General features: G+C 41.5%; 1 protein-coding gene across 1 annotated transcript in view; it reads right to left on the reverse strand.

Moving 5' to 3' along the window:
* Positions 1-5,782, reverse strand: part of MTPN (myotrophin) — a 43,237-nt gene extending 37,455 nt beyond the window's left edge. The window contains exon 1 of the mRNA XM_007537001.3: positions 5,392-5,782. Within this exon, the coding sequence (XP_007537063.1) occupies positions 5,392-5,463 (72 nt within the window). The 5' untranslated portion in view covers positions 5,464-5,782. The remainder of the gene's footprint in view (positions 1-5,391) is intronic.
* Between the last annotated feature and the right edge of the window lie 5,850 nt (positions 5,783-11,632).

An 11,632-nucleotide genomic window follows, 5' to 3' on the forward strand; every position in this document is an offset into this window, starting at 1 on the left:
AGGTATCATATGAGATCCTAATTATAAACTGAATCTAATAATCCAAAAACTATCATGTCAGTCCCTTTAGGGACATTGAAACTGGGTGGGAGGTGCTCGCTCCCTTATGGTGGCTGGGGGCTCCAGTCGTGGTCCTGAGCATGGTAGTTAATGTGTTTGCCTCTATAAGGAGAGCCATCTCATCAACAAGCACCCATTTTTGTATGTCTTTATTTAGAGCTAACCTACTGTGCCTGTCTTTTGCAAAACCCTTTCTTACTTTCTTATCATGCTGATTCCTCTTCTTTTAAATCACTTATCTTTATTTTAGTTTTTGCCAGCAGGGTTACTGGCAGGGCTCAGTGCCTGCACACTGACTCCACTGCTCCTGGAGGGCTCCCCACCCCCACCATTTTTCTTTTTGGTAGAGGGTGAGGCAGAAAAAGGAAAGATACCTGCTATACTGCTCTACTGCTTATGAAAACACTCCTGCCCCTGCTTAAACCTGGGTCTTTAAACATGGTAACCTATGTGCTCTCCTAGGTGTGCCACCACCAGGCCCTTATAGTGACTAAAAAAAAAAAACCAAAAAAACAGAGCCATTTCAGGCAGATACAGAAAAAAGAAAAAAAAAAAAAAAATGGCTGTAAACTGAGAAAGCTCTGGGTTATATCCCCATGGGCCTAATTTTCTTTTGTTAAATTATTTAACTCCTCTAAGCTTAAACTGCCTAATCATTAAAATCGAAGTAATATCTACTGAAACCCTGCAGTAAAAGCAAATGAAAACTTAGCTAAAAAGCTTAGGTAGTATTTTCCAGTACTTGACAATATAATATCCTGTCAGTGATTATTACTAGATAACCAATGAAGAGTTTCTTACTTTTCCATGCCTGAAGCTATGAGGTCTCAGGTTCAACCCTCAATACCACAAGCCAGAGCTGAGCAGTATTCTGGTATCTCACTCATACTCGTGTGCTCACCCTCTCCCTCTCTCTCTCTGTATCTCTATCACTGAATAAATAAAATAATTTTCAAAAAGGATTTATGGAATTTCTTAATACTATACTAAGAGATACAAAGATGAAAAAGAAGTCAGTATCTACCCTTCAGAGGTACAGAGTCAAATTAATGGCAGGCATGTAAACGAAATCACAGCAATCTGCTAAGTAGAAAATTAAAAGCAGCAGCACTTCCCTTCAAGTCACAATGTTTTGGTTTTTTTTTTTTTCCCCTGAAAGAAGTGATATTTAATCTAAGAGGATAAATAGGCAGCTGGGGGTTAGGGACTGATGTGAGCAAATCCTTTCCAACACGACATGTAAAGAGTTTCAAGCAACAGTATGGCAGTACTGGGCCAGAAAGGTGGCAGTGATGGTGTTTGGGCCCTACACGTGTGCAGTCCGGTCTCACCCCCAGCACTACATATGCTGGAGTCATGACTCTCTTATCCTCATTAATAAATGAACAGTTTTCCCCCTTTGGAAAAGTAACTGAGCAGGGTCGTCAGAAGCAGAATATTGTAGAGTGATGAGTTTGGAATGATAGGCACGAACCAGATGCCCAATGGCCTAGGGTAGGCCAAACCAAAGATGAACTTTAAATTCATAATGACAAATTAAAACATTAGTTTATACTTTTAAGAGCAATAAAGGAAGTTGGTTGGAAAAAGAGAACATACTCTGATTCACATTTTGGGGATCCCTCCAACTAAGGTGAATAAGCTGTCCAAGAAGCGAGAGACAGTTAAAGCTGAAAAACTAACCAGTAAATCATCTATAGTAGTAGAATGGAGACTAAGGGATAAATGAATGAAAGACCAAAAAGATAGTCTTGATAACACTCAGAAATATGAAAAACACGTCATCCTTATGTCTACTTTGAGCAAATGGTTGGGTCATTAGGTCAAACTGCAGACACCAGGAATAGAAACAGTTTTTGAGAAGAAGAAAACAATGAACTCAACTTGAAATTATCAGAACAGAACAATCCCTTAGGCAGTCTGGTGAGGCTAAATTAACTTCAATTTGAAGCAATTAACATACAGGCAGAAATGGAAGATGCAGGTAAACATCATGTCACCTAGAGGAAGCAGACAGATTGAGAATGGGGCTAAGAATAACTAGTATCTCATGAACAGCTTACTTTGTGGTTTTCACTTGTTTTCAACAGGAATTAAAAATATGAAAGCATTTTCACATAGGCCTGCTTAATAATATAGATGACTGAGTTTCCTGAACATTGCACCCAACTTACTGTCATGACAGCCAGGGCAATTACAGTGCTGGGTACCTGAAAATATCCACTAAAAATGGATGAATTAATTAAACCTGCCGTTGTGGTCTGGGAAGTAAGTAGTTCAATAGCAGAGTACAGCACTTAGAGGCATGAAGTACTTAGTTAAAACCCTGGCAACACCATGTCAGAGCAATGCTCTGACTCTCTTTCTCAAATAAATCTTTAAAATATGGTTTTGGGGGCCAGGTGGTGGTGCACATAGTTGAGTGTGTCTATCACAACTGCAAGGATCTGGGGCCAAGCCTCAGGTTCTCACTTGCAAAGGGGGAAGCGACATGAATGGTGCAGCAGTGCTTGCAAGTGTCCCTCTTTCTCTATCCCTCTTCAGCTCCCCCTTCCTCTCAATTTGTCTCTACCCAAAATAAATAAATAAAATTAAAAAATAAAAAATTTTAAAAATGATCTTAGGTGAGTCAGGAAGTCAAACTGTTTCTTATGTTTTTATGTTATAAACCTTGAATACAGAAAAACTTAATGTTTTCTTCATATGCTGCATTTTCCACTTAGAAACATATAATTTTCATTGGTTGGAGACTTTGGAACTAACTTTTGGGAATTCAAGAACTTGCCACAGACCCATAATTCTTATTTGTCCAAACTTCTGATTTTCATAGAGGGATTAGAAGCAGGTAGAAAAATACAAATACATCTTTAAGTAGTAACTTTTTTATACTAAACTATTTCACCTTACAGGCACATTCTTGTATGTAACAACATGTGAGATCTTCACAAGACTATAGAGAAGACTATTTTAAAGATTTATCCTATAGAAGGGAAACTAGAGAAACTCAAATGCTTCCTTATGTACTTTCTTTGTACATATTTACTCAGATAAATGTCCATTACATAAAGTCAGAAAGTTATGAGTGTGCATAAACTGGAGGATGGATAAGGTGAGTCCATGAGTAAGCAAGAAAAATGGTTGCTGAATAAAAGAAAGTGCTGTAAGGACTTGATGGTGTGAGTAGGCTTAACAAAGGAGCTCAGTCAGTGAAAACTGGCATGCTAGTATTTTGGCTGCTTTGGCTTTTGTTCATTTTTATTAATAAGCAAAAGTTATTCTAAGATATTCAAGCTGTTCAATAAACAACTGAGAAGGAAAAAGTTCAGTCAATTGCTCACAGAGTTACATGATAGTTAAACTTTTTTTTTTTTTGGATACACTAGAGTTCTCAATATTTCCTTTTCTTCAAAAGTCTAGTGTCTTCCTCTCCTGTGTCTTTTAATAGTTATTAATGAGTAGGTTGTCTGGTAGTAATAAAGAAAAAACAAAATCAAACTAAACACAAGGATGGCTTCACCATTTACTATGTCTGTAACTGGATTTCTTTTAAGAGCCTATTATCTTAATAATCTATAAAATGGAGCTAACAAAGGACTAATTTGTGTTTATGTAGTTGTAAGTTCAGTTAGTACTTTAATCAACTTTTTGTGCTATAAACATATTAAATAACCTACGTTCAACCAAGACAGAAGGAAAAAAAAAAAATCACACTTTCAGAGTACTTCAGTGTCCCACCAGTGGAAAGCGTAGCAGAATGAAGTGGCCCAAGTACTGTCTTTCTTTTAATCTCACAGTGACACATCCAGTCAGTTAGGATCCAAGCTACTACTAGCTGAGCAGATAATAAATGGTGTCCTAAAGTCCACTGCAAGCAACAACTGAACAGACAGTCTGCAAGCAAAAATCCTCAAGTGTCAGAATAAAAAGAATTAGCAACTTGCTTTACACAAGTTTGCAAGTTTTAAGAAACTCTGCTTCTGCCAACACAGATTAAAGAGAGAGGGAAGAGGGGAGAGAGACAGAGACAGACAGACAGACAGAGAGAGAGAGAGAGAACACAAACCATAAGTTCTATGTCCTTTGAAGAACTAAAACCCAGATTGGGCCTTCCAACTTTGAGAAGATGATGTCCACATTTATGTGGACAGCAAGATGCTGTCCATATTTATGTCATAAAGTAAAACTTTTTAGAGGCAAGACAGGCGCCAGGGCTGTCATAAATTGATACTTTCGTTTGGGGGGTAAAACATTTTTTTATATAGGTCATCACCATATTTAAAGAACATAAGTACAAAAAGGCACAGTGTCAGGGTCCAAAAGCAGACCAGCTTGTAGTGCTAAGTTTTCCATTCCACCACTGTGTGGATTCGGTTTTACAACTGGGTTTAGGTTTGAGACGAACTTTCTTCATCATCATTTTACTCCCTCCGCCCCCCAAAAAAAATAGAGATGGTAACTCAATTGCATTACTATTTAAAACACATGCACATCTGATGGAATCAAAGGCAAAACTTGAAGTCAACTAAAGATAACAGGCTTGTTATCTCAAGGAAAAAAAAAAACAAAAAACCTGCTGCCAGATGCTAAAACTGACAACCTCACCAACTTGAAACAAAATATGTATTTGTTGCTACTGGGGGGCGGGGAAGGGGCCACACCCAAAGTCGAGACCTCTCAGTGAAGTGATACCAAGTTTCAGAATTTCAACCACTGCTATTTTCAGTACTCTTTTTTGTTTGGCGTGTGTGTGTGTGTGTGTGTGGGGGGGGGGTGATCCCACGGTTAACCATCCACACCAGACCCAAAGTCAAATGCGCCCATTCTTCTGATGTTAATCAATCAGGGTTACTTCATTCAACAGTGGGCAAGTGGGAAGGGAGATAAATGAATCAAAGACAGATTTAAGTCAGTCCTCGTAAAACAGGGACCACTCCTCCTCTCTCCCAAGAGATCAGGAAGATTATAACCAAGCAGTGATCTGACCACACATGGCGACCCTCTGGCCTGGACCTGAGGGTCTCTGTTCAGAGGCTCCCATCCCCCTCCGTCCCCCAGGTTTCTCGATCGCCCACCTCCACCCAGCCCCTGCCAGCCCAGCACCAGCCCAGCACCCACCAGCCCAGCACCCATCAGTCTCGCACCCACCAGCCCAGCACCCATCAGACTCGCACCCACCAGCCCAGCACCCATCAGACTCGCACCCACCAGCCCAGCACCCCATCAGCCCAACACGCACTAGCCCAGCACCCCATCAACCTAGCACCCACTAGCCCAGCACCCACCAGCCCCCAGCGCCTCCTCTCCATCCCACCTCCGCTCAGCCCTGCTCACCTTGGCCACGTAGTCCTTCACCTCGTCCAGGTCCCCGTTCTTCAGGGCCCACATGAACTCCTTGTCGCACATCACTGCAGCGGGGCGGCGAGGTCGGCCGGGCTGGAGAAGAGGAGGCGGTGGCGGCGGAGGCAGCAAGCGAATCCCGCCGGGCCGGAGGGAGAGGACAGACAGGCCGCGCGCAGCCGGGGAGGAGGAGAAGGCGACGCGGGGGAGGCTGCCAGGCGGGCGAGGCAATTGTTGGCCACGGCGACCGTTGGGGCGGGAGGGGAAGAAAAAAATTTTTTAAAAAGTTCTCTAGCGGGCCCAGCAGAACAGATTCAGCCTAGCCGAGAAGAGAAGCTGGACGGCTTGCACTTCCGGTTCACGCCCCGTGAAGGCCCGCCCCCAACTTCCTCTTCCTCTTCCCTTTGGCACTCCGCTTTGCGTTCGCCCCCACTCCCTGCTGTCCGCTGCGCGAGAGTCCTGAGTGCGCAGGCGCAGCACCCCTGGCCCGCGGGGTTGGGGAAGGAAGTGGGTGGGGCCGGGGTGGGGCCGGGGTGGGGGGGATGAGTGATGGGGTTTGGTTCTCACACTCCAGAGAGTGGAAGGTGAGTTAGTGAGAATTCAGGGTGAAACTTGGGTTAGTTGTGGTGTACGGCCTCACAACAAAGATATCTAGGCGGGGAAGGGGTGGGAGGGGGTGAAGAGAACCTGATCAGGGTCCTGGTGCATGATGGAGGGACAGGACCAAAGTTGGGGGTGAGAGTGTTCTATAGACACTTGCCATAGGAGAGGAGACATTGTATCTCTGTGTCAACAACTCTGTGAACCATCACTCCAAGCCCCCCCCCCCCATAAAATAAAAATTTAAAAGAGAGCATTTCAAGTGCTAGCAGGACATTTCTGCATACTATCAGTGGAAGAATAAAAATCCTTAAAAAGTCAAAACTTGAAAAGTTCGTCTTCTAGAAAGTGTCTAAGCAGGCAGAGGGAACACATGTGCTAATTTTCAGTGATTCCTACCTGAAGCCTGTGTGATGTTATAATACAGTGATAGTTGAATTTTAAAACTATCGAGATGCTTGGAGAAAAAAATGCTTAGTAGAAGTGTTTAATATGAATTTCTTACCTCCACCCTTCTTCCTCATTCTCCTTTCACTCCTTCCTTTTCCCTTTTTTTTTTTTTTTTTAACTTTTTTGAGCTTCCGTTTCTCCCTCTTTACTTGACATCCCCACAAACAAGCATAAGCATCTCTAGGGCTAACACATGCCAGAATACTGTGAACTAATATAGGGGGAAAAGATGGACAAAAGCAAACTGCCCTCTTAGTGTTAATTTAATGCTCTGTGGAGGACAAACGTTTGTAATGGAGAAATGTTTACTCATCTCTCTGACTCGTGAATGATGCCCAGAACTAGAAGTTCAGTTTGATGCGATGGGGCAGAGCAAATTTAATTGTCCCATAAGATTTGTGTTTTTGGAATTTTATGTTTATTTATTTTTTGGAAGCTTCAGAATCATTCTAGTGAAACCAGTTCCTTTCTTTGTAGGATTTGACCATAAATCCTTGGGCCAAGCCTCCAACTGAGTTGTGGTTTAACCTTAATGACATGTACATACACTCACAAACATAGATTCAATTAAAAAAACTCTTTTTGAAATAATTGTATATAGTTTATTATTCATTACTCATTACACAAATAATCCAAACTAATTTACTATCTCTGCCATGTAGAGTGTTCATAACTCATACACTAGAACTAGATTGCTGAATTTTGAATACAGGACTTGACCTTTACTGGTTTTCTAATAGTTTGGCTAAGTTACTTAACATCTCTATTCACTTTTCTGTGTGCTAATAGTTAACAATAGTTAAATCAAGAAATTTAATTCAAAATACGTAAATGCTATCATTTGGAAATAGTGAATGGAGATGGTTTACATTTAAAAATAAAAATCTGTTGTGGTGAACACCAGTTAAAGCATTGAATTTTAAAACCTGAGGCCCTGAGTTTGATCCCCAGCATTGCACGTGCCAGAGTGACATTCTGGTGCCCACCTTTCATTAGTAAATAAATGAGTAGGTGGAAAAAAAACTCCTATTTTATTTAAATAAAAAATATTTGAGTTACATTGATATTCTGCTAATTTTACATTCAAACAATTAAAAGTGCAAATCTGAATTCCAAAGGAAGATATCTGTGCAGAAATATCTCAAGCAGGAATTTATAATGTAAAACCTGGAGCCAGAATTAATAGCTCTTTAACTTCTACTTTCACTTGTATGAGCCTTGAGTGATATTGTGCTGCAGTTCTTGATATGTAGTTGTGGCTCAGCTTCCCCTCCATGTATCATTATTATATTTAACTCCTTACCCATTTAAATGTCTCAAAATTATCATGTGTAAGTAGAATGTTCTTTCCTATAGATTCTAAAACTAGAGTCTAGGAGTTACCTAAACTCTCTAATCTCTGTGAATGATATTAACACTCACTTCATCTTTAAATCCTGAAACATAGTAACAATTATTCTCTCCTTGATGAAACTTATTCAGGCTCCTCAGAGTCTTTGTCTCAGCTAGGCCTCAACTGGGTCTACAAAGACTTGGCAAAATGCTAACGAGTTCCTAACTAATGAAGATCATAATGAAAGAGGAAGATAGAGCAGTTGATTGGGGTCGTTCCCTGGTTCCATCCTGTGGGATTCTAGACTAATTTCTACATGGAAGAATCACAAGAGAAGCAGCCATTTTTTCAGGGAGCAAGTAAGGAAAGAACAGAAAAAAATACAAGCCATGTAGGCATGTCAACGAAGAGACATGAACGAAGTCTTCATGCACCCTGGTCCTCCAATGTTGGTATGCATGAGACCCCTTCTGTTTCATTTGGTTTAAATCCCCCCTGCTTAACACTATTCTATTTACATAACCACTTCATTCTATTTACATAACTACTGTTAACAAGTTCGACCCTCCCTCCAGGGCATTTGTGGTTCAGTGATATGATTCTCGCCTAATCTGCCCCCTCTTTGTCACACTCTGATTTTCACCAGTCACTTTTCTCTCCACCCTCTCTATGTCACATCCTGTTTCCACCTTACTTGGCAAGTATATATAAAGACAGCATTGTGAGTTTTAGTAGTACTTTACCTTGAGTTTAGTTTAGCTCGGCTTAGATTGTGCTGTGTCCTGCATGAATAAAGAGATACTGCATACAACCCAGCCATGAGTCCCTGGTCGTCTGTTGCCCGCCTGTGAAGCCAGCCCGGCGAAAACAACATAACCCGTCGAAAACAACACTCCAAGCTTTATAGTTCCTTCAGAGGAAAGGTGGGACCCTCAGAGGATGTGCTTCACTTTGTCTTCAGATGCTTGCACTTGCTTCCATCTGCATTGTATGGCCTTTACCATCAGGTAGGGAGGGAGTGCTGGCACAGACATGCTTCTGGTTCCTGCCTCTGGTCCCTTTTCCTGGGTTCCTGCAGAATGCAGGAGGAGGGGTGTTGCTTTCCTTAAGCTGCCCTTCAACAATTATCTCCAAAATAAACCCCAGTCTCATGTACTTGCTTGAGAAAACTCAAGGCTGCCTCCCCCTGCTCCCCCCCCCTTTGTTTTAGCTAAGGCCCAAGAGATCAGGCCTCTATCTTCACATCTCTGTGGGAAGGAGGAATCCTAATTAAGATCACTACCAGCCAGCAGATAAAGTTAGTCAAATTACATTTCTTCTGATTAACCCTTTCTTAAATCTTTGCTTCCCTGATTCTCTTGAGACCCCATTTTCTCCCACCCTATATGCTCACCCCCCAAAAAAAGAAAAAAAACTCTCATCTATCTCTGTTTGAATGGAAGTTGAGCTCAGTTCACTGCTGGACTTTTTACCCTATTTCAGTAGTCATTACTGATAAAATTTAAAAAAAAGCAAACCTGCCCTGACCACTTTAATTATTGTGTCATTTTGTTTATCTTTGAGAACAGCAGTCATAACTAATTCTGCTTTTACCAGCCTCTCTGAGTCAACCCAACAGGAAGTTCTTTGTGAAATATGATACTGGGGAGTCGGGTTGTAGCGCAGCAGGTTAAGTGCACATGGCGCAAAGTGCAAGGACCAGCATAAGGATCCCTGTTCGAGCCCCCGGCTCCCTCCCCACCTGCAGGGGAGTCGCTTCACAAGCAGTGAAGTAGGTCTGCAGGTGTCTATCTTTCTCTCCCCCCCCCCCCCCCCGTCTTCCCCTCCTTTCTCCATGTCTCTCTGTCCTATCCAACGATGACGACATCAGTAATAACAATATTAACTATAACAACAATAAAAAAACAAGGGCAATAAAAGGGAAAATAAATATGTAAAAATAAAAAAGAATAAAAGAAATATGATACTGTAAGAGGTGGTTAGGTCTTCTCTTCAAAGGAAAATGAGTGGAACAACCGTTCAATACAAAAAACTATTTTTAAATATCTATAGCCACCTGTAGTCAGGAGTTATGTACTCTTTAGGTCAGATAATAGTTATTTGCAGTGCTCACTAATCTTCCAATGGAGACCCCAGACTCTTCCTTTTCTTATTTAGACAGCGGGAGATTGTGAACTTTGAAGCCCAGCCCCAAAGTGGAGAAGACAGGTCTGCATCAGGTATAAAGAAGGGAGAAGAATGAGGGCGCCCCGCTACCTGACTGCCACTGTTGACTGCACACCATTTTGCAAAAGAATAAACGCCTTGCTTCGACTCCTTATCATTTGCCTTGACAAGTAATTTTAATTAGATGTCATTTACAATACCATGCAGTCATTCTGAAATATAGTTGAAGAAAATTACCACAGGGAACAGTCATATAACCACCCTCTTTAAACTAGATCTGACTCCTTAGATGATACCAAACCATGATCAATTGAAAAATAGACAAACTCAGAATTTATAAGAGTTTAGTGGGGGTCGGGCAGTGGCGCAATGGGTTAAGCGCATGTGGCGCAAAGCGCAGGGACCGGTGTAAGGATCCCGGTTTGAGCCCCCAGCTCCCCACCTGCAGGGGAGTCGCTTCACAGGCGGTGAAGCAGATCTGCAGGTGTCTATCTTTCTCTCCCCTTCTCTGTCTTCCCCTCCTCTCTCCATTTCTCTCTGTCCTATCCAACAACGAATTGCGTCAACAAGGGCAATAATAATAACCACAACGAAGCTACAACAAGGGCAACAAAAGGGGAAAAAAATGGAGAAAAAAGGGTTTAGTAAAGAATCAAGCTGAGCACTGAAGCCTAGGGACACAATTGCTTTGAGAGCACAGCTCTGGAGTCCGGGTGTTGAGATTTTATACATTGTCAAATGCTCTTGAGGGGAAGCTATTACACATACTTTTTTTTTTTTTTAAACCTGATGGTATATCTTCTGGTATGTAGTTTTGTATACATTGAGACATACAAGGAGATTTTTCTTTCCCTTATCTACCCCTTAATTCTATTCTTCTGGGAACTCAGGAATAGTTTATTCTTCTGTGTACCTTTGGAGGTCAGCAGTTACTGTGTCACAGTTCACCATGTTCGAGTTCTTTTGCACAAAGTGCAAGGAAATTCCACATACCACCTCTTCACAGAACCAACACTCTCAGCTTGCATATATGTCACATTTAGTTATTCTGTGATTGTATAGGTGAAGATGAGTTCATGTTGAAGATGATTTCATTTGGCTTTTGCACCACCAAGTTTTTAAGAAGCCAACAAGAATGAAAATACTGTGCTTGAAAAAAAAAAAACAACAGAGAACTTTTACCTGCTTTCAGCATGTGAATACTCAACCTGACCATTTTTTATCTTGTGAATCCTTCATCGAACTATTATCTCACTTTATTCTTTTTATATCTACAAGAATTCCTTGAGAGACTGGAAACATACATCACTGGGTAAGTCACCTGCTTTACAATGTGATTGGGGTCATGTTCCAGCCCTGGCATCACTGCATCACTTGGGAGGTACATGGCTGCCTGCTATGGCCTCTCTCTCTCTCAATGAATGAAAAAATCATCCAGAAGCTGTGAAATAATGTATGTGTGAAACTTAGCTTGCCTGAAGGGAAGAGAAGAGAAGCGGAGGGAAGAGAAATCCATATCTGGATCCTTCCTTGTAATATGTTTTGAGTTTCTAAAATGAACTTCCTCTTCTCAACTTTCAATTCTCTATTAGCCCTTAATGGACACATTTTCACTTACCAATAACCTTCTGTTATTTTGTTAGAGGTTCACACATCAATGTATGTGGCCCAGGTTTAAACCTGGCT

The sequence above is a fragment of the Erinaceus europaeus genome, chromosome 8, assembly GCF_950295315.1.
Source record: "Erinaceus europaeus chromosome 8, mEriEur2.1, whole genome shotgun sequence".
NCBI classification, from domain to species: domain Eukaryota; kingdom Metazoa; phylum Chordata; class Mammalia; order Eulipotyphla; family Erinaceidae; genus Erinaceus; species Erinaceus europaeus.